This window comes from Aspergillus costaricaensis, assembly GCF_003184835.1.
Source record: "Aspergillus costaricaensis CBS 115574 unplaced genomic scaffold BO79scaffold_1, whole genome shotgun sequence".
Taxonomy (NCBI): Eukaryota; Fungi; Ascomycota; class Eurotiomycetes; order Eurotiales; family Aspergillaceae; genus Aspergillus; species Aspergillus costaricensis.
The window spans coordinates 1518483-1542213 of NW_020291801.1; the positions used below are offsets into that span (position 1 = coordinate 1518483).

The 23731-nt window shown below is 31.2% G+C and overlaps 5 protein-coding genes and 1 non-coding gene across 6 annotated transcripts; 2 read left to right on the forward strand and 4 right to left on the reverse strand.

Annotated features, from left to right (window-relative positions):
* Positions 1-12412: 12412 nt before the first annotated feature.
* BO79DRAFT_t7 lies at positions 12413-12484 on the reverse strand. Its single transcript has one exon. It is a non-coding gene; the product is annotated as a tRNA-Cys (tRNA).
* A 367-nt stretch (positions 12485-12851) lies between these two features.
* BO79DRAFT_163396 (translation initiation factor eIF-2B gamma subunit family protein) lies at positions 12852-15013 on the reverse strand. The gene is made up of 7 exons (XM_025679128.1): positions 14683-15013; positions 14560-14614; positions 13414-14483; positions 13283-13359; positions 13175-13233; positions 13073-13113; positions 12852-13014 (listed from the first exon to the last, which is right to left on the reverse strand). The coding sequence occupies exons 1-7, from the start codon at positions 14806-14808 to the stop codon at positions 12868-12870; spliced, it is 1575 nt and encodes a 524-aa protein (XP_025545367.1). The 5' UTR covers positions 14809-15013; the 3' UTR covers positions 12852-12867.
* Positions 15014-15504: 491 nt separating this feature from the next.
* On the reverse strand, positions 15505-16771 carry BO79DRAFT_261723 (NmrA/HSCARG family protein; the record flags this gene model as incomplete). The annotated part of the gene is made up of 5 exons (XM_025686522.1): positions 15505-15807; positions 15857-16189; positions 16242-16395; positions 16460-16674; positions 16729-16771. The coding sequence occupies 5 exons, from the start codon at positions 16769-16771 to the stop codon at positions 15554-15556; spliced, it is 999 nt and encodes a 332-aa protein (XP_025545368.1). The 3' UTR covers positions 15505-15553.
* A 1362-nt stretch (positions 16772-18133) lies between these two features.
* BO79DRAFT_206232 (aspartic endopeptidase) lies at positions 18134-20155 on the forward strand. The gene has a single exon (XM_025681933.1). It carries the CDS (start codon positions 18324-18326, stop codon positions 20139-20141), a length of 1818 nt encoding a protein of 605 aa, XP_025545369.1. The 5' UTR covers positions 18134-18323; the 3' UTR covers positions 20142-20155.
* A 225-nt stretch (positions 20156-20380) lies between these two features.
* On the forward strand, positions 20381-21669 carry BO79DRAFT_185164 (SDR family oxidoreductase; the record flags this gene model as incomplete). The annotated part of the gene is made up of 1 exon (XM_025680376.1): positions 20381-21669. The coding sequence occupies exon 1, from the start codon at positions 20482-20484 to the stop codon at positions 21667-21669; it is 1188 nt and encodes a 395-aa protein (XP_025545370.1). The 5' UTR covers positions 20381-20481.
* Positions 21667-23389, reverse strand: BO79DRAFT_185167 (FluC/FEX family fluoride channel). The gene is made up of 2 exons (XM_025680377.1): positions 22162-23389; positions 21667-21963 (listed from the first exon to the last, which is right to left on the reverse strand). The coding sequence occupies exons 1-2, from the start codon at positions 23322-23324 to the stop codon at positions 21861-21863; spliced, it is 1266 nt and encodes a 421-aa protein (XP_025545371.1). The 5' UTR covers positions 23325-23389; the 3' UTR covers positions 21667-21860.
* Positions 23390-23731: the final 342 nt, after the last annotated feature.

The window sequence follows — 23731 nt, forward strand, 5'->3', positions numbered from 1 at the left end:
TATAATATAAAAACTAGCTAAAAAAAATAAAAAAAAATTATAAAAATTATTAAAATTTAATTCTGAAAATAACTAGAGAAACTAGTTATTATCTGATTTAATTAAATCTTATTAACTTAAATTTTAGAATTATATAGTAAAAAATCTAATTAATAATTAAAAATAAAAAGCCAGGCTTGTCTGAATTTAAAAATTTATAATTAAAAAAAAAATATAAAATATTATTAAATATAATTATCAGTATATTAATAAAATAGAATAAGATTTTAATAAATATTTTATTTATTTTTTATATAATATAAGATTAGAAAATATACAGAGATTAGAAAAAGTATTTTATTAAAAAAATCTTTCTAAGAATATTATAGATATAATAATATAAATTTTAAAAAATATTTTAATATAAATATATAATTTATTATAGATTAATAAGTTAAGTAATAATAAAGCTATTTTTAAAATAATTCTATTAAATAAGAATTTAAAAGTATTTTATAAAAGACTTTTACAGCTAATTCTAGTAATTAAAATAATAGAATTATAATCTATTAAAGTATATAAAATTAGAGTATAGTAAATAGTTAAAATAAAAATTAATTTTAAAGTTAAAGATAAATTAGATATAAAAAAAATTCTATCAGATAAAAAATTTTTATTATTATTATTTATTATTAATAATAAATCTCCAGGTTTATTAAAAATATAATAATTATAAATTTTAATCTAGAAGTATAAATTATTAAATAACTAATAAAGATTAATTTTTAAATATTAATTAAAAATATTTAATTTTAAAGATTTATTTTAGATTTATGCCTGCATAGAAATTACTTTATAATTATTAAAATCTTAAATTATAACTTAGATAAAGAAGATAATTATAATTATTAAAAGTATTAAAAATAGCAAGAATACTAAAACTACTAAAAATATTAAAATTAGTAAAGATAATAAAATTATATTAAAAAAATTTAAATATATAAAGAAAAAGATAAATATTTTAAAAATACTTGATAATTATATATTTAAATTAAGTATATATTAAGCTGTAGAGAATCTATAATAATTTTTTAATAATAATATAAATTTAAATAATCTGCTTATATAACTGATATTAAAAAATTATAAAAGAATCTTGATATATAAGAAATAACTAAATATTTAAAAATATTAATTTAATAATTATAAGAAAGCCTGCAGGAATTTATATATTAAAAATCTAGTAAATTTTTATATAAAAAAATATTATATAATCAGGAATTAAAATTCTAGTAATCTGTATATATTAATTATATTATTAAAATTATATAATTTAATTTATTATATGGAGTAATTATTACAGATATTATTAATATTAAAAAAATCTAGAAGATTATTATATTTTTTTTATATATAAATATTTTTTTAAAGATATACAGAAGGCTTTTACAGCTGATATAATATAATAATTAAATAAATTTAAATATAAATTTATTATAGCTGAGAGAGATAGATTAAATTTTTTAAAAAATTATTCTATAATTATTATTATTTTACCCCATCTCATCAAGCAATAGATGAATAAAATTATATTAATAATTAAGAAATTCCAGATATTATTTTATTATAATAATATATATTACTAGACTGGAAGCTATATTAAAAATAAATTAATAAAAAAATATAAGATTTTTAAAAATAGACTAGTAAATATATATATTATTATAATAATTTTTTATTAAATATAAAAAATCTGCTATAATCTCTAAGTAGTAAAAATTTAATATACTAGTAAGAAAAAATTATATAATTTAATTAATTTTTATATATTTACAGATTTCCCAGGCAATCTGGGGGGATACTTTAAAATTATTATATTTAATAAAATCTATTTATTATATAATAAAGAATTAAATATTTTACTTATTTATATTTAATTATATATTAGATTCTATATTCTGTTAATAGCCACACTCTTTTATAATAATATATATAATTTTTTAGAATATATAAGATTTCTCTTACTTTTAAATCTTAATATAAAGATAATATTTACTAATAATTATATATAATAGATTATAAATACTATTTTAAAAATATAAAACAATTAATTACTTTACAGCCAGGAATTTATAATAAAATATATTTTTAATAAGAAAGTATAAGATACTAATATTATTTTATATTAATTAAAAAAATTATTTTAATATTTTATGATCTGGTATATACAGAATTCTATATTATTAATTAGATTAGATAATAAGATTAAAATAAATATTTTTTCTGTATTTAAAAAAGTATTATATTTAAATTTTAAATTAAAAGAGTTTATAATATACCAAACCTATAAAATTATAAATTATAAAAATATTTTTATTATTAACTAGAAAAAGTTAAGCTATGTTTACTAGTATATAAATTATTTTTATAAATTAATTCTAGACTTATTATAATTAGATTTTATAAATATAAAAAATAATTTATTTATTTTTATTATTATAGAGTTACTTAATACTGTTAAGTAGTATAAGTAGATAGTTTATATATATCTAAGTCTAAAGATAAAGACTATAGTAAAAAAAAACTTTATAAAAGATTTCTATATATAGATAAGAAAATATTATTTTACTAATATTTTATTTAATAATAATAATAATAATATACTATAATTTAATACAGGAGACCTGGAATGGCTTTTATAAAATATTTTTAAAATATATATTATATTATTAATTATTTATAATTAGATATTTTTTAAAAAAAAGAAATCTTTTATTTAGATTTATTTTTCTAAGAAAGAGATATATATTTCTATTATATTTATTAAAATTAATTTAGATTATATAGTTATTTATATTAAATTAATAGCTAGAGAGAGATTTATTATTATTAAATTATTTATTAAAGATTCTAATAAATATATAATATTAAATATAAATTATTTAATAAATTTAGCTAGTCTAAACTTATAAAATTTTTATTATAATTTATATTTATTTTTTTTAATTATTTTAAAAATTATAAAGAATCAGGCTGTAGGTCAGGTACTATATATAAATTAAATTTATATAATTTTTATATATAAGTATTATATATTTAAAATCTTTAATATTTATTTAGCAGAAAGAAGTATATAGAAAATCTTATTAAATCTTATTATAATAATATATATTAGACTAGCCCCTGTACTAGATAATTTAGAAAAAAAATTTTTAATTAAAGAATAAGTTATATAAGATAAAAAACTAGTAATACTAGATAAGAATAAAAAATTTCAAGAGAATAATATTATAGATATTAAATTAATAATAAAATAAATAATATATAAGATTATATATAGTTTTATAAAAAATAATTAAAATCTTTATAATTCCTGATTATTAATTATCTTAATTTTATTAATAATAATATAAAATATTCAGTAAAAGGCTTTTACAGAATATACTATAAATATAAAAGTAATTATAAATTATTAATTATTTTAATATTATATTATATATTTTTAATTAAAATATATTAATATAAAATATATATTATAAGTACTATCCTGCTTGAATTTACTTTTTAAATAAAATTAAATATAATTTTTATTAGAATAAAAATAAAACTCCAGTTCTTAAAAATAATAATTTTTTAGTGACTGGGAAACTTATATATAAAATAATAAAAAGTTTTAATAATAATAGTATAGTTAGTATTATAAATACAGATAAATAGAATAATCTGGCTAATATTTATATAGATAATAATATTTTAAGATTTACTGAAAATATTATATATATTAGTCTAGAGATAATCAGTACCAGTATAAGATAATATTTTATTAATATAAATAATATAAAAGAAATATATATAAATATAAAAATAAAAATCTTTTTTATTAGTAATCTTTACAAGATATCTAGATAGATATATTAATAAATAAAAACTAGATATAATAAAATTAATAGATTATTATATTTATTAATATAGATATAGATGGCTTCAAGAATCTTAAAAAATAGTTATTTATATTTATTAAAAATAAAATAAATATAAAAAAAAAATTATTAATATTAGTCTTCTTATATCCCAGATTAAAAATATAAATATTAGAGTTAGAAATATTATAATTAAACTAGGACTTAGAATACAGCTTTAATTTAAGAATTATATTAATTATTTTTATTCTTATATTATATTATATTTAATAAAAAATTCTTTCTTTTATATAATTATATCTATCTTATTCTTGCAGTAATAATAATATTTATTTTAATTATTAAAAATATAACAACTGTTTTTTCTATAAGAAGTAAAATTATAATTATATTATAAAAAACTTTTATAAATAACTTATAAATAATTATAAAATAAATAAATTAAGAGATATAAAAGATTAATAAATATTAGAAATAATATAATTAGCTAAAGAATAAATTAATAATAATATAAAAATCTATTAAAAAAATATATAAAATAATATAAAAAAACTACAGGTATATATCTATAATAAAAAATATATTTTATATATAAATATATTTATATACTAGACATCCCAACAGTATCTATTTATTAATATATTATTAATAATAAAAAAATAATACTTAAATTATAAATATTTTTTTATTTTTTTTTATTTATTTTTATTATATAAAAGCACTCAGTAGCTGGCTTTTATATTATAATATTATTATATTAGTATCTATCCTGTATTCCTGCTGATATTTAACAGGTAAAAATAATAAATATTATTTAAAATAAATTTTAGAAATATTATTCTAAAATATATTAACTAATATTAATTTAATATTAATTTTATTTTTAATAAATTTATTTCTTTTCTTAATTAAAATTTATATAAGAAGTACTACTAGTATCAAGTATAATAGAGTAAATAATATTTCTTAAATATTAAATATTTATATATTACTGATAATAATAACTTTTAAAAAAAATATTATAATTAAAAATATATCCTGAGTAAGTATTAAAAATAGTTAGAATAAAAAATAATATAATCTAATTTTTTTAAAATCAGACTTCTTTATATAAAATTATAAAAAAGAAAATAAATAAGCTGGACTTCTTACTTTTCTAAAACTAGAATTTAATTAATTTATTCTAGTTAGAATATATTACTGCAGCTATAATAATATTAAATACTATTATTATATTATTATTATTATAAAGTTTCTAGAAAATCTTAGTATTTATTTATTTTTTTAATAAATAAGAGCCCAATTCTAATAATTAGATTAATAAAAATAATAATTCTCAGTTATATTAATAATTTCTATAAAAATAATTACTTACTGACTATAATAATTTATAAGAAAATAAATTAATTTAATTAAAGCTAGTTATTTTTATTAATTTATTTAATTAAATTAGAGTTTCCAAATCAGACAGCAAGATATTTAAGAAGATAATTTTCTGTATATAATAATAATTTATTATTATTTTAAATAATAAAAAAATAATATAATTAATTAAATAAATATTTCCCGGCCTCTCTGCCACTCGTGAAATATATAAAAATATAATAATTTATATTTATAATTTTTATAAAATATAGAAAAATAAATCTTTAGATCTGGTATTAAAAAAATTTAATAATTAGATTTTTATTCTTTTTTCTTAATAAATATAAAGAATTTATTAATTAATTAATTTTATTTTAATTTACCAAGCCATAGCTAGCTAGTTTAAATTTAATTAAATATTTAATATCTTTTTTTAAACTCAGTAAATATTATTTATTAATAATTATTCTAGTTTAGATAAAGATTAGTTACAGTATAAATAAAGAAAATAATAAAAGATTTTTATAAATAATATTAATTAATATTAGATATTATAATCCAGTTTATAATATTAACTTATTTTATAAATATTAATAAATAATATTTTATAAATATATCCAGCACTGCTCTACTAAATAAATAAAATTATTATTTTATTTTATATATCTTTGATAATTTATATAATTATAATAAATTTTAAAATAAATTTAATATTAAAGATTTTCCCTGCTATTCAGTATCTATAATTAGAATATATTATATTTATTTAATTATTAATATAAATAAATTTATAGAAGATAATTCTGCTAAAATATATAAAAAAAAATATCTTTTTTTAAAAAAATTTAATAAGTTAGATTATTTTAATAATAAAATAAATATAACTAGATTCTATTTATAAAAACTGGAACTAATTATTCAGAATAAGAATAAAATAATTAAAATTATATCTAATATTAATAGATAAAAATAACAGCAGAATAATAGAAATAAGAATAAAGATAAATATAATACTGATAATAAATATAAATATAAAAATAAAAATAAGAATAAAAATAAAAATAATAATATTAAATAAAAACTAGAAGATATAAATAGAATAAAAAAAATACTGGACCAGAATTTAAATAAATAAGTTATAATATTTATAAAATATATTAGATAATAGATTATATTAGATTATTATAGAATTAATAATTATAAAAATTTATATTTTTATAAGAAATTATATCTAAGTATTATTATTTAAATAATTATTAAATTATTTTTTTTTCTGTTCTTTTCTGTTCTGTATTTTTAATAATAATTTTTCTGAAATAATTTATTATAATACTGATAATAAGATACTGGCTATATATTAATTATATATTAATTATATATTTAAAGAAATATAAACTTATTTAAAATTTTTATTAATCTTAGATTATTTTCTTTATCTTTTTTATCTTATTATATATCTTCTTAATTTCTAGTATAATATTAATAATTTTTTTAATAACTTCTAGAATTATAATAATTTTCTCCAGAACTTTAGCTGAGAAATCCAGGAGTTTAAAAAAATTTTCTATAATAAAAAGAATAGATTTTTTTTATAAAGAAGTAGACTGGTAGAAATAAAAATAATTATAATAATAATAATAACTATAGCAGCAGATATAATAATAATATAAAAAATAATTTAAAACAGTAATATAAGAATTAGACTTAATAGAAATATAATAATAAAAGTCTTAGTAAAAAAAAATAAGATAATAAAAAAAAAAGAAAGAAAAAAAAGAAAAAATAATTTTTATATAATTATAAATAAATTCTACTGCAGATTTTATTATAGATTTTATAATAGACTATAATAAATAGTATAAAAGTATAATTATAATAATAATATTAAAATAAAGTTATTTAAATAATTATTTATAAAGAAATTGAAGGTAGTAAGCAGAAGTAATAAAATAAAAATAACTAATAATAAATTATAAGTAATATAAATTATATATATTATTAAATAAATAATAAAAAGCTGTATAATTATTATAAATTTAATAATTAATAATTAATTTTATTTACTATATTATAATAATTATAATACTAATTCTTATTATTAAATATATAAGATCTTGTAAAAGGCTTTTACAGAATTCTCTTAGTATTAAAAGACTGATAAGTACTAGTAATAGAAATTAAAATTATGTTATAATTATAATAATATTAATTATTAAATAATAATAATAATACTTAAATATATAGTACTAGTACTATTATTATAGTAATATTATAGTAATCTTAAATATATATTTACTATTTACTACAGTTAACTACTAGTAGTATTATTTAGTAATAGTATTTTATTTATTATCTTTTTATTTATATAATCCATGATATATATCTATCTTAAATAGATATAAATATAATAAATTCTTAATAATTTTTATAATAATATTAATTTATAAATTATTAATATATATAATACCTATCTTTCTATAATTAATATCTTTAGTATTAATATCTTTGGTTATTATAATAATTATATATATAAATCTTTAATAATAAAAATATATCTAAATTTTAGAAAATATTATTTATTAATAATACAGTTCTAGATATTATTAAGTTTTTATTATAATTTATAAAATTTATAAAGACTGTCTAGAACTTCTACTTCTAGTTATATTTTTTATAAATTAGTTTTTATTTTTCTTTATTTTCTATTATTTAATTTAAATTATATTTTATTTTATTCAACCAGTCTGTACTGATTAGTAATACTTATTATATTTTATTTTTAAAAAATTAATTACTAAAGATTAAAATATAATATAAATTCTTTTTTTATTAAATATTTAGATAATACTCCCATGTAAGTAGAGTCTATTTAATTAAAATATATTAATATTAATTTTAATAATAGCTAAACCAGCGGCAGCTAGTAATCTTAATATAAATAATTTTTATATTAATTCTAATACTTATACTGGATATATTATTAATATTAATTCAGATAGTAATATAAAGATAAATATTAATAATAATAATAATAATAATACTAGTATAAATATTAACAGTAATACTGGTTTCAGTAGTAATACTAATAATAATATTAATATAGATATTAATAGTATTACTAATTTTAATAATAATACTAATAGTAATACTAATATAAATAATAATACTGATTTTATTAAAAATAATATATTTTTTTTTAATATAATTTATAAAGATATTTTTTTTCTTTTTAATAATCTAAAGAATCTTCTAACTATATTTTCTCAGAAAATTTCTTTTTATAAAAATAAAAGTAACTAGTAAAAGTTTTTTATAAAATATTTTAAATTTAATATTAATTATTCTTAAGACCAGTTTTCTGAATTTATTATTATATTTAAATTATAAATTTTTACTATTTTAATTTTTTAGAGTAATTATATAGTATTATATAAGATATTAATTTTAATTATATTATTTAAAGAATTTAAGTCTATTTCTAAAAAACTAGATATTTTAAAAAAATATATATAAAATTTTCTGCCTGTACTATTAATAAAAATATATTTTATTTTAATTAATTTTAAGATTTAGAGTTTAGTCTTATCAGTTATAAAGAATTTTTCAGAATAAAAAATATTTATATAATATATTTATAACCTGCTATATCTTTTCTTTTTTATTTTATTATCTAATCTAGAATTATTTAAACTATATTTTAAAATAACAGAATATTCTGATTATCTTATTAAATTATAATATTATTATATATAAAGCTTATTTTTTATTATTATATTTAATCAGTATACTTCCTGTCTGGATTCTAGAAATATTTTTTTTTAAGTAATTTTATTTAATTTATTTTCTGGTTATAGTAGTATTTTAATATATTATTTTAATATAATAAAATAATATTTATTAGTAAGAATATCTAGTCTTATTTATATATATATAATTAAATTATTTATATTATTCAGTCTATTTTTAAACCATATTAGCTTATTAAAATTTAAAATAAATATAAATATTTTTTTAAACTTACAGATTCTTATATTAATAGTAAGTATTAATTAATAAAAAATATAGTATTTAAAATTTTTTTTATATTAATTAATAATTATATCAGTTTCCAGCTTATTTATACAGATCTTTTAATTATATTATCTGATAATATTATCTTTATTTATTATATTTTAATTTTCTGTATTAAATAGATATAATTATATATTTTTATATATTTACTCTAAGCAGAACTTGAATTTAAGATATTTAAATATAATTATTTTATATAATTATCTTATTAATTATAAATAAAATCTTTTTTTTTTATTAATAATTTTAAAGTTTACTGTAATATGTTCAGAGCTTTAAAAAAAATTTATTTAATATTAATTAATCTATTTTATTAAAAATAAAAATATCTGATTAATTTTTTTATTATAATACTAGATTTCTATAATACCTTATTTCAGAATATTCTGACTAATATTAATATTAATCTTAAAATTATTATAAAAAATTTTTACAGTATCCTCTATAAGAAATAAATAATTATTATTATATCTGTTATAATACTTACTAGAAATATATTATAATAAATTAAGAATAATAATATATTTAGCTATAATACTAATATAAAATATTAGATTTATTATTATTTTTAAAAAAAAAAATTAATTTAAAATATAATATAGTCTCCTACAGCCAGTACTATTTTTAATATTAATATTATTAAGTTAAGAGTAATTATCAGATAATTATTTTTAAATAATAAAAATATTTTAATATTAAGAAAATACAGTCTATACTCTTACTAATTAAATAAATTATTTTAATTTTTAATATTATTCTAGACCGTCTATATAATATATTTTATTTTAATTAAAAGAGAATTAGCTATTATTTTTTAAAATATATTTAAAGAATTTTTTTATTTTCTGATATTACTAGCTTCAGTATAATTTTATAAAAAATAATTTAATTTATTTATTAATTTTAATTTTTTTTTTTAAAATATTTAAAGACTTAGATATTATCAAAGTTTAATTAAAAAATTATTATTTTATTTATTATTTTTTAATATTATATAATTACAGCCTGGTTCTATATAAGATTTTTATTATAAATTTAATTATTAATATTATCTCTTTTTTTTATTATAGATTTATTTTTATTTTTTCAGTAACTGATCTATACCTGTACAGAGATTATATTTATTATTATATTTATTTTAATTAGCTAAGTAGTATTTTCTAATAATATATATATTTAAATATTCTATAATTATTATATTTTTTAGTATTTAATAATTATTACTTCAGGACTAACTAATTTCTAACTATATATTTTTAGAATTTATAATATTTTATATAATCTAATTCTTCTTTTTAATAAATTTAATTTATTAGTTTACTTATACACAGCAGGAAAATTACTGTATAATCTTAATATAATAATAAAAAATAATAAATAAATAAAATATTTTAAAGTATTTATTATCTATATTAATTTTTATTTTTATATATTTACTATTAAGTATAACTTATTTATAAACTATAATATTTTAATAAATAAGCTAAAATATAAATAAGTATTTATTTAAATATATATAATCAGTTACTAATACTTCTTGTAAAAATATTTAAAAAATAAATTAATTATATTTTATTATTTTAACTTATAATTTATTTTTTTTAATTAAATTAATTTTATTATTCTGTATACCTGGGCCTCGCTAGTTTTTAATAAAATAATTATTTAATTTTATTTTAAATAATCTAGAATTTATATAAATCCTGCCTGTATTTTATTTAGAAATATATTTTTATAAATAAATTTAATACTGATATACAGATCTTAATAATATATTTTATTAAATTTTATTATTACTTTTTTTTTAAGCAGGATATACTAAATATATTATTTTTTATTTATTAAAAAAAATATTTTATCTTAATACTTGTTTAGTATGATAAGTCTAATTTATTTTATTATTATTATATTAAATTCTATTTCCAGTGAATCTCTGGTTATTTTATAAAACTATTATAAAAATCTTTTATAATAATTTTTTATATTAATATTATATTAATTATTTTTTTATTTATAGTTATTCATAGATAATTACTGCTGGAAATTTTATTAAATATAAATTTTTATTAATATATCTTAGCTATAATATAAAGTATTATTTTTAATTATAAATTTTCTTATTTCTTTTAATACAGTATTAAAAATTTAATAATTTAAATTAAATAATAATATTCTCTTACTACCATTCTTCAGAGAGTTAGTTATTATTAAAATTATAAAATAAGATTAAACAGGTATTTATAATAGATATATATAATAATTTTAAATAATTATTAATTAATAATAATAAATTAGATTTAATATACTATTTATAGAATATTAATTTTATATAATTATTATAATTTAATTTTTTATTATTCTTAATATAATTTTATATAATTTTCAAGATTCTTAATTATAAGAATATATTATTATATAAATAATATAATCAGTAGATCAGGAATATTTATAATTTATATATATTATTTAATCTTATAATATTTTTTCTGACTATGAGTAACAGATATTATTAATATATAAAATATTAAATAAAAAATTATTTATTTTATTAATAGAATCTAATAAGTATTATTAAATAGTATATAACTTTATAATAATAAAGTATAATTACCTAATTTAAATAAGATTTATTAATTTAAAATAAAATTTATCTGAGAATAACAGTAAATAATTTTTTTATAATATATAAATAACTAATTATTACTATATATAACTGTTGCTAAACTATATAATAATAATAAATAAGAATAAGTAATTACAGGTAATAATAGTGAATGATAATAATATATTATTATTGAATATTATTGAATATACTATTATCCTCACTACGCGGCCCTTCGGGCCCCTATGTAATTCTGCTGTACCCCCCAACCGTAGTACTCCTATAGTGATAGGTTTCAGCAATCCGGACCAACTCTCACTAGGAAATGTGTAGTAAGTATTAAACATAGCCCTGATGTAGTCATACGAGCCAAAAAGAGAAAAAGGTAAAAAAGGGGTGTTGATTTCTCTTCATCTTGATTGGCCATAAGAGATCTTGAGGAAGAAGAGGAGAAAGCGGCAAAAAAGAAAAAGAAAGGGCCGAACGCGATTTGAACGCGTGACCTTAAGATCTGCAGTCCCACGCTCTACCCCTGAGCTACCGGCCCTTCTTGTTGTTTGGTTTGCTGTTTTGTTTGATTCTTAACCAGAAGGATGACTTGAATGCTATGCTTGTTCTTGGTCTCCTAGCATGAGGTTCGGACTAGATGCAGAGGGGGTGTCTTTTTCTATCCTCACGAATAGTGGTGGTGATGTCTGTGATTGAGTGCGCTTTACTTTCCTAATTATTTCATCCAGTTGCATCATTACCAACATTCCTAGTAGATGGGTGTTTTTAGATCAATTGTAGCCATCTCTTCTACACGAAACATCCATCTATAGACCAGGAGGTGAAAGACTCGTCATCTCATCTATTTGAAGACATAATCTAGTAGGATCATATATACTATGCTGATAAGTATTTGCTTATATAATATACAGTCCAGCTAATCTAGAACCCCTCATCATCACCGCTATCGCCCTCTCCATCAATGTCCATATCATCATCCTCGTCGTCGAGTCCCTCGAAGCTCATGAATTGCTCGTTCTTAGCATCGGTCTCTTCCTCAACCACGACGCCATCTTGGATTTCACAGTCCTGTAAAAGAAGTTAGTAAGAAACTTATGATACATGGTTTAGCATTATTCAGACGCACCTTGAGTACGGAATCCTTTCCGATCTGACTGTATCTGCCGACTATGTAATTGTCAATCACGGTCCTTATTTCCTAGAGTCATTTCTATTGTAGAAGACTTACCGATACATCCTGTAAGGACACACTTGGGTCCGATGACTGCGTTGTCCATGATGACACACCTGATTTATGTTAGAGACTATGAGGTGGACACTGGTCCGTAGAGCTTACCTCGTGAGACGTGCGCCGCTGCAGATCTTGGCGTTGGCAGAAATACAGGACTCCTTGATGACACACTTTTCCTCGACCTTTGCAAGATGTTAGTGTTGGAATGATGACAGTTGAGTGTTCAAAATGCTTACCGTTACATTGGACCCCAACAAGCAATCGCCCTTCGTGACGATAGACTTCGAAGCGACTGCTTCCGGAGTAGCAATCTTGGCGGCGTGACTGAATGGCGAGGCAGCAGCGCGGCCAACCTCTTCGACTGACTCGAGCTTGGCAAGACGCAGAGACATGGCCAACACCAGGGCAGCACTGTCCACGCGCCGAATGAGTTGCTTGGACGACTTGGTCGTGTATGCGAGGATGGGCGGAACTTCCACCGAGGACTCGGTAGATTTCGTGCTGCGGGACTCGGAACCCTGAGCGTGCGTAGTGGTCATGCTGCGAAGGTCGATTTCCTCCTCCAAAGAGTCACCATCATTGCTTCCATGATCATCTTGAGTCTCCTTCTGTCCGCCCACGATCTCATCGATGCCGAGCTTGGCGCTCAGCCCACGCTGCCACCCGGCTTTCGCCCAGTAGCCGATCAAGTCCTCACTTACAGATTCGAAGCGCTCCTGGTGCTGTGCGAGCGATCGAACCCACTTAGGCAGAATGTACAGGTGTGCATCGCGGTAGCTGGTCAACATCTTGACCGAGGCATGCTTCTCCACCAGGGTATGACGAAGCAGAAGCCCCTTATCATTCTCTACCTGCTCTTTCAAGGTATCCATGGGCATTGACAGGACGAGTTTTGAGAGCTCATGACGTGAGACAGAAGGCACCTCATCCTGGTCGAGAGAAGTAATCGCCACAAAATCGGTCGGCTCTTTCTTGATCTCGTCTTGGATGCCTTTCGCGGGATAGAACACGGACAGACCTCCTTGGGCAGCGGGACCCAATTCACTCTGCGAGGCGAGCCATGCCTCAAGCAAATGCTCGCCAGGGATATCGCACAGCAGATCACAACTCAACAGCAAGAAATTGGATTGGATGCAAGCTTGTACTTCGGGTAGACGCAGTAGTTCCGCGGTTCCTGTTGTCATCTTAAGGTCCTTCGGGGCAATGATCGTGGGGGAGGGCGAAGAGAGTGACGTGAGGTACGGGTTCTGTTGTAGCGCAGCCTTGAGGGGAGCCAGAGCGGAGGGAGGTGTGATCAAGACGATATCTGAGCCGTTAGTCTTTCACTTCAGCAAGGGCCGCAAGACCCAACGGCCTCAGGGAGGCGCATTGTCGTCGCTCACCATGTATTCCTGCGCGCTTGCACCAATCCAGCGGGTAGTATACCATCGGCCTGAGCTGCGCATCCATTGATATTAGTGACTGCTTGGTCTGGAGTCCCGCGCGGAGAATTTGCCAATACATACAGCGATGGGGATTAAGCATTTTGGGTTTTCTTCGGGATTAGAGGAGATGGTGTTCAAGCTCTCACCAGGACCACAGAGGATCAAGGCTTGGAAGCCACTGCTCGGTACTGGCGTGGCGTGGACCATGTTGGTTTGCGATTCCGAATTTCAGGATGACTATGACAGAACCCCGCGGACAATGGTGGTGGGGTTGAAGACAGGGATTGGGAGCAATTGAAGCTGCAGGGGCTCGAGACAAGTGCTTTGAAATTATCCTCAAATACTGTCAGACAATTCGAATGAGCGACTGAAGGTCGCAATCTTGCAATGATTGTCAAATGCCTTCCGCAGGAGGAATGAGTGTGAAGCGCAAGAATGGATTGTGATAATAATTCATCTCCGCCCGAAATTTTGCCCTCGGTCACCGCTGTCATGCCGACAAACAGAACAAAAAGTCTCACCGCCTAGACTGTTTACATTATCCTGTGAGAGTCTAGGCACTGCAGTATAGCCATGATTTTACCTCCTTCCTGCAAGTCATGCATCCGGACTGTTCCTGTCCAACAATTGGCGCCGGCCCCAAAACTACTACTTACGTATTGCGCAGATTTGGCTTTTGGAGTACTTGTTCGGGCCAACTCAGCAGACTGAGCGTGGGATGCGAGTGCGCCATTTACTGACCGTTTCCTACCTACTGTTCAGGAAAACAAGTATGTGTGTTATGATGCATTTTACCCATAGAAAATGCTAGTTTACTATTACGTCTCGCACTGTGAACTGAGAAAGAATGGAAAGAGTCGTTTGTTCTGATATTCGCTATTTTTGATGTTGCACATAAACGTCTCTCTAGCAAGTTGAAACAGCGCTGCATCTTGCCCCCAATCCTTCCGGTTTAGTTGGGTCCATAGTGCTTGATGAAGTACTTGGTCATGGAAATGACCGGCTCCGGCTCAAGACCCTTATCCCGGCGGGCCTCGTCCTTGAGTGACTGGCAGGTTGCGAAGTCGTCGGGGTTGCCGAAGAACCAGCCATTGTTGTTCTGGGTGTATTTGAAGACGTCCTGCAACTCAATGAGGACAGTGCTACCATGGGTTGGGAGATCATCTGCCGATGCCATGGGAACATAGCGAGCTTTCTTCCCCGTGACTGCGACACCAGTCAGCAACTCCCAGAATAAGTCGAATCGGAAACTTACCCTCAGTGAACGTCTTCACCATATCCTCATATGTGAACGCATCACTCACGCACTGAATGGTCTTATTTTTCCACTTCAGCGGGTTCAGGAACATTCCGTGCACCATCTCACCAAAATCATCCTCAATGGAGACCGTTTGGACCTTGCCTTCGCCGCCTACCAAGGGAGCGTGCCAGGTCAGGTAGCCCTCGTCGTCTGGGAACATAGGGAAGCCACCGAAGGCCTGCGCATACTCGGGAGTGACATAGTTCTCAAAGTACCACCCGGGGAAAGCGCCAATGACGGCGTCGAATTCCTTGAAGGTTCGAGCATACAGCTCACATCGGTGTTTGGCTGTAGGGAGCGAAAGTCAGACGTGAGAGGAAGAAATCGAAGGCGAACATACCATCCATGCCCGGAACGGGCGCGACGCCTTTGGTGAATATCGCAGGAGACTCGCAGGTACTGTAAATGAAGACCTTCACGCCTGCCTTGGCCGCAATCTCGATGAGGCGGTTGCCGAGATCTTCGTCAGTCGGGCCACCGGGTTGCGTTACCGCCTGAAAGGCGATCAGCATGTGGTTCACGGTGTGTGGTATCTTCGTAATCATGAAGGCCACTTACTGGGTCATGGTGGTGGGTGTTGAGCCAGAATCCCCAGGCGCCAGACAGGGCATTCTGCATGTCGTTATCGTTGAATCCATCAGCCTTGACCACCTCAGCCCCTAGCCGGGCCAATTCCTTCGCCTTTTCCGACTGGGGGTTCCGAGTTAGTGCCCGGATGGCGAAGTTCTGCTGGCTCTTGAGGAGGGAGAGGGCGACAGATCGCCCCTGGACACCTGGGTAGTGTTAGTCTTGTACACATGGCAGATGACGCTGCCAGCCTGACTCACCAGTGGCACCGTAGACCACGATCACTTTCTGCAGAGGAGCCATACTTAATACGCTAACAATGCGAGACAAGGAGGCTGAGATGAAGTAGAATGGGAATTGCTTGAGATAGACAACTGAAGAGACTTGACAACGTTGTCAGACGAAGTCCTGAGGGGAGGACGGTATATTTGTATTCATCAAGGGTGCCACCTCGCCAGAACGTCTACCCCTGCGGTGAGACAACTTCGCAAGCCGTGGAACTAATTGGGTTGAGCAAGTTAGAGAGGGACAGGCTGTTCGGCTGACCCAAGGACGTTCAAGCCAACAGGGCGAATGGTTTCTGCATGTCGCATATGCGTGTATGGCAGCGATGCAGCTGCGGCTTTTCCAGCATTCGGCCTCATTGAGGAGGAAGGATGGTGGGGAGAGTCCGTCTGCATGGTGAGACAGTGAGGACATCGATCAATGGACAGATAACGCCGTGGACTTGGTTTAAAACCTGTTTTTGAGTCACAATTGATGCGCTTTAGTCCTTGGGAAGACGACGCTCGCAGGCGGATGCAGAGCGAGTTTTCCTGTCCACTGGTTCGCCTTTGTAGGTACCGGCTTCCTTGAAAGCTTACTGTACATGTTCAACCATCTGGCCTGGCCGGATGGCATATAATAAGGTATAGTCCTTTGTGTCAAGCTGGAACAAAGTCGAGTTCATGAGCAAAGTCATGATATGCGGGTTGTACTACTACTCTAGTACCACTGGAGGCGGGGGGATCTCAGACACGCTCGATGAAACCTTACGACTAGTGATGCTTGTCCCACTAGCCCCTCTAATGCAATCATTGTATCCTAGTAATATCTTGCTACCTGTATTTAGATTTCAGTTGTACTGCCGATTCGATAGTCCTGGAATCACATGTGTGGGCAGTGTATATATATATACAGTCGGAAACCATCTTTTATTTACCGCTCGGACCATCAGGCGTTGGGCGCAAGCCGCAAGTATGCCTTATCTAAATAATTGAATCAGGATCAGTCTGGACAGCTGCGGGGACGAGGGGACAACTATTGAACGTTAACAATGTTCTGGTTCGGTCCACTGATGCCCGTGATGTGCGTCCCCTACATGATACATCATTCGAATATGGATCGGTCCAGCCAACAGGGCCGGTCTGCCGCAGCATTCTAGTCCTCCATGCTGATGCTCAAAAAAACAGAGAAAAAGTAGATTGGAAACCCTCGAGAAAGGACTACTGCTGCAGGCGTGTTACTGACCTAAATAAAAATGAATCGATAGTTAAGTAGTCCATAGATAACTGCTATTCCATGCTATGCCACGTGACTGCCCTATCATCACGTGCAGATACCCGCTCACGTCACTGGCAACCAGGCACCATCAACAACAGATCACCAAACCCACCAACACTAACGGGCACAGCAACAATATCCGTCTATTTGACGGAGTCACCCGACCGACCCTACGGTGACTACATCCATCACAAAACCTATATTATTATCGAAAGTCTGCGACACTGCGCCATGGACTAATCCCTTTTTGCATCATCGTCTTCACACCATTCTTGCTTTCAACGCTAGCAACAAACTTGAGATCTTCGCAGCAATGGACGAGGTCAGCCCCATTGCCGAGCTTCTGGGCCAGGCCATATATCACTTCACACAGATCAAACCTTTGCTACCAACTTACGGTCATCTGCTTGTCTCCGCCCTCTTCCCCATCTACATTGGCGCCCATGCATCCCTGTCGAGACCGTCATCGGCCGCAAAACCCGAGAAGTCGGACGAAGATGGAGACGAATCAGAAGAGGAAGCTGGTGGTATTCAGAAGATGGAGGGACTTGCACCAAGTGACGCATTGATGTTTCCCCTGACAGCTGGCTTAACCCTCGGAGGCTTGTATCTGGTCATCAAGCACATGGGCGCTGAACTTCTGAATAAGATACTTGGCTACTATTTCTCCCAGATGGGTATGCTCTTTGCTATAGCTTTCCTGAAAGACTCCTTCGCTGTCGTGAGATCATTTGTCTTTCCCCGCGAGTACAGCAGCTCTGGAAAAGTTTGGAAGACCAAGTCCACCCAACGCATTTTTAAAAACGCTTCGGAGGATACCTCTAAATCGGAGTCTTCGGAGGTGGAGATCCGGAACTCTCCCCTTCCTGGGTTCTGGGGGTCAATCCCATTGCCACATACCGCTCGCGCAGCACTCTGGACTTGCCGTGAAATTGTATATTGGCGCGCTAAGCTTAGGATCCATATACATCGTGTTTTCCGCACCGAATGTTGGCTTAGTATCTTGGACATTATCAGCATAGCTGTATCATTCCCTACGATTGGTTACTTCACTTTCGTGTCCAAACCATGGTGGTTGACTAATTTCCTGGGATTCAGTTTCTGCTATGGTACCCTGCAATTTATGTCACCATCTACTTTCATCACCGGATCGCTGATCCTGGGATCTCTGTTCTTCTATGACATCTACTTTGTCTATTTCACGCCACTGATGGTGACGGTTGCAAAGACCTTAGACGTCCCGATCAAGCTCCTGTTTCCGCGCCCTGCAGCGCCTGGGGAGGCACCCGATACCATCTCCCTTGCCATGCTGGGCTTGGGCGACATCATCATTCCCGGCATGATGGTAGGTCTGGCACTCCGGTTCGATCTTTACCTATACTACAAGCGCAAGGGCCAGCAAAAGGCGCTAGCAGAGGGCAAGGGCTCGGAAATAGTCAAGCCTGTATATCAGTCTGCGCTAGGAGGATGGGGAGAACGTTTCTGGACCCGTTCCGTGGCGCCAAGCAAGCCGCAGCTGGATCCTCCCTACCACAATGCCCGATCTTTCCCTAAGCCATATTTCACCGCCAGCCTGGTTGGTTATGTTCTAGGTATGCTTGCGACGTTGATCGTAATGCAGGTATTTGATCATCCCCAGCCTGCGCTCCTGTACCTGGTACCTGGGGTCCTGATCTCTCTGTGGGTGACCGCATTGGTGAGAAAGGAAACCCACGAGATGTGGGAGTTTAGCGATGCGGAAGAAGACGAGGAAGAGGAGACGACTGCGGAGAATAAGGAACCAAAGGATTCGGCTGAGAGTGGCGGTCAAGCATCAATCTTCTCCCGTCTCTTCTCCAAGCCCCAAGATGCCCCCTCCACCAATACTTCCAAGGAGGCCGCGGAGAAACAGGCGTCCGAGGATTCCGCCAAAGACGAGGATGATACCACGAAGAACTTCGAGCTGTTCACTATTTCCTTGTATCACCCCCGGAAACAACAGCAGCAGTCAGACGAGACCCAGAAACCCACGGAGCGTGTTTCGTCCCCGGAGGACGATGAGAATTGGGCCATTGTTGGTGCTGACCGTGATGCTGAACCTCCCGCAAAGCGACTGCGTCGGAGTCCCAGATACGCAGCCGACAAGCATTAAGAGGCTAGCCACTACAATTTCATGATCTAGATAATGCTAGAGTGCAAATTCACTATTAGATTATCCACTATGTACATCTTCAAAGCAGAACTGTATTGTAAGTCGCATTGGTAGACGCACGTGTGACCCCCACGTGACTTCCCCGGACCTGGCAGTGCGGAGTAAATCTAAGTAGTTCGGGAGTCTTGAATCCCCGACAGCTTCACCTCAATTCCAATCTCAACCCACTCCAGTCACTCCTACACCTCACTCTAATCGGGCACACGCCCCAATCTCACCTCACAGCCCAAGCGGCGCGGGCTACAACCCTCCTCTTCCACACCCAACATACAACACAACAATGGACTTCTACACTTCCCCCCACAACCACACCAAGAACCCCGGATCGGCCGTCTCCCCAACCGCATCCGCAACCACATCAACCCGCGAACCCAAGCTCCAACTCCCCTCGACCACCGACCCCCCGGGCCCCTCGAACCCCCCGAAGCCCCTCGTATGGCTCATCTTCGGCGCAACAGGCCACATGGGCCGGTCACTCGTCAAAACGGCTCTATCGCGAAATGACCTCGTCAGCGCAGTAGGCCGCACCTTCGAAACCACCCCGGCAGCCATGTCCAAGCTCGAAGAAGAACACCCCAACAAATGCCTCGGACTACTTTGCGACGTGCGAGCGCGCCCCACCGTCCAACGCGTCATCGACGCCACGATCGCGCGCTTCGGGCGCATAGACATCATCGCCAATTGCTCCGGGTACGGTGTAATCGGGGCATGCGAGGACCAAGATGAATACGATATCCGGGACCAGTTCGAGACGAATTTTACAGGCACGCTGAATATGATTCAGTTGTCGTTGCCGCACTTTCGGGAGCGCGGGGCCGGGCGGTACTTGATCTTCAGTTCTACGTCGGGGGCTCTGGGAGTGCCGGGATTGGGGCCGTACTGTGCGAGCAAGTATGCGGTTGAGGGCTTGATGGAGAGTATGCTCTATGAGGTGGATCAGTTCAATATTAAGACGACGCTCGTGGAACCGGGGCATATGAGACGCGATGATGTGGGGGATTTGGTGGGAGGTGGAGAAGAGAGTATCTTTGGCGGTGGTGAGTATGGCGTGGACGAAGAGCAGGATAATGCCAATAAGTTGGCGCTGGGGTCGCCGTTACCACTTTATGGCCATTTCTTGGTCAAGCCGCCGAGTGAGCCGTATAATACGCCTACGTCGCCGGCGGCGCATGCGAAGCGCATGCTTATGTGGTTGGGGGATAAGCAGCCGGCGAGTGCGGTTAAGGCAGCGCATTTGGTGTGGCAGTTGGGGCATTGTTCGTATCCGCCGTTGAGGTTGATCTTGGGGACATATGCGGTGGAGAGTATTCGGGATCGCTTGAAGTGTATTATCGAGGAGATTGAGGATTGGAAGTATCTCAGTTTTCCGACGGGGGAGCAGCAGGGGCAGCAGCAAGGGCAGGGGAAGGATAAGGGCCCTGCTTCTGTGTCGGGGGGCCGAGAGGGCGATGAGATGGATGTGAAGTGATGATACACATTCAACTGACTACGATCACAATAGCTGATTGAGCAGCGAATCCCGCGATAGCAACGTTGCAGTGATAGGCCACTGCATATCAGGCGCCGCTGGAGCATGGAAGCCTGAACTGGATATTGCATCGCAATGCCCTGAAAAGGGACCTGCTCGGATACCCCATGGCGATGCACAGGAACCGCCATCTACAACGCTCCGAAGAGGCAGGCAAACCAGCGCGTGCTGGTAAGACATGAAGAAGTAGCGCTACACTGAAATGACTCCATGATTAATGAAACCAAAGACATACTATACATTACACATATATCATCTACACTATACTATATACTATACTACATTATACTATATTATATACATTACTACAACCTACACCTACACCTCTACCCACAAACCGGCCCATCAAACCCCCTCGTCCACCCCAACGAACCCACAATAACAACCACAAACCCCAACGCAACACCCACACTAACCACCCCATAAACATACGCCGCCCATCTCTTCCTCCCTCCCACAGCCCCAAGGGCACTCAACTCCGCGACCCAAGTACTAATCGTCGTCGCCGACCCACAAAACCCATCCATAACCCCCTGCAAAACCTGACACGCAGTCAACACCCCGCCTCCAATCCCCGCGACATGCTGCAAATCAAAACACATAGCCAACACCACCGTCCCAACGACATTCACCGCAAAAGTCCCCAAGGGAAAACTCGGCACCCTGGCATTGAGCAACAAAGACACATAAAACCGCAGAAAACACCCCAACGGGGCAAACACAATCGCAAACACCGCCCGACCACGCCATACCTCCATTCCCTTCGCGTCATGTCGATCCGGAGGCCAAATCGCCAAAAACACCGCGCCAAGCCAACACCCCCAACCCAGCACCGCCATAACGGGATCCAAAACCCGTCTCGTAAACCGAAACGGAACCGTAGGAGTAACCCCATCTAGCGCGGTAGCAAGATGCGTCCCGAACAACAAAGCACATAGACTCAGCGAAACCGTACTGAGAATCACAGCAACCAGAGCCATGAAACTGTACCCTCCATTCCTCGACACAATATTTCCCTCAGAGGAAGGATTGGGCAAATCATTCGTCAACGCGAGAAACACATCGCGAATAAACGACGAGAAGGATGTGAAACACCCGCAGAACCCCGTCGTGAGACCGATATACAGCGGTATAGTCTTCTTGACGGTTTTATGTTGCTTTGCCTGCTCGGCGGCATCACTTGTATTGTTATTATTGTTGTTGTTATTGGGCTTGCCCCACTCCTCACGAAACAGTCTCCGATCCTCCTGAAAGAATCCCATCAGCAGGGAACCGCCGACATTAGCCCAGAGGACGCCGGTGACTATGGGGGCGCCTGGGTAGAAGGTTAGGGCTTGCAGGCCGAGACGGGCGAGAGTGCCGAAGATGGCGAAGAAGATTAGGTAGGAGATGGTGTAGAACTGAGTGAGTTTGTGGGAGATGGGGTGGAGGGTGGGTTCGGAGGGTTGCGCCTGGGGTGCGGATTCCAGTGGTGGTGAGGGGGGTTTCTCGTCCATGTTATTGGTGTTGGTCGCGGCGGCGGCGGCGTTTGATGATGCGCTTGGGTCTGAGGGCGCGGGGGCGCCATTGGGGGTGGTGGATGTGGGCAGTGACATGGTGAGGACTGCGGTTGTTGTTGGGGTGTTAGCGCATTGTGATGGTGTGGTGTGGTGTAGTGGATTGGTGGTGGTTAGATGGTGTGGAAGTTCTGTTCTAGTCGAGGGATGAAATGATGGTGTTTATCGGAGATAAAAAGTTGGTTGGTGGATCCCGCTCGGCATTCTTTCCGATGTAACTTGGTACTTTGTGCAGACTACTACTTAGTGTATACACTACAGTCTAGTCAGGGTACTCTACGAGATTCATTTGTAATCGCAATAAGCATGCATACTCAGAATCAACTATTCGCTAGCACAAACGCTCACACTGGGAGTCAGCCGATTCCCGGACCGTTACATCCAACCAAACGGGCATCGGAGAGCTCCAATTCAAGTCGGTGCATGAGAGGAATAAAGCAGATTCA

What these genes read in the sequence shown, in the direction of transcription:
- BO79DRAFT_163396 (XM_025679128.1), bottom strand. Translation starts at nt 14,808, where the DNA reads ATGGTCCACGCCACGCCAGTACCGAGCAGTGGCTTCCAAGCCTTGATC. An exon ending in CAAGCGCGCAGGAATACATG is followed by an intron (nt 14,484 to 14,559) that starts GTGAGCGACGAC and finishes CTAACGGCTCAG; the next exon opens with ATATCGTCTTGATCACACCT. An exon ending in TGTTGGGGTCCAATGTAACG is followed by an intron (nt 13,360 to 13,413) that starts GTAAGCATTTTG and finishes CATCTTGCAAAG; the next exon opens with GTCGAGGAAAAGTGTGTCAT.
- BO79DRAFT_206232 (XM_025681933.1), top strand. Translation starts at nt 18,324, where the DNA reads ATGGACGAGGTCAGCCCCATTGCCGAGCTTCTGGGCCAGGCCATATAT.
- BO79DRAFT_185167 (XM_025680377.1), bottom strand. Translation starts at nt 23,324, where the DNA reads ATGTCACTGCCCACATCCACCACCCCCAATGGCGCCCCCGCGCCCTCA. An exon ending in GGGAGGAAGAGATGGGCGGC is followed by an intron (nt 21,964 to 22,161) that starts GTATGTTTATGG and finishes TGTAATGTATAG; the next exon opens with TATGTCTTTGGTTTCATTAA.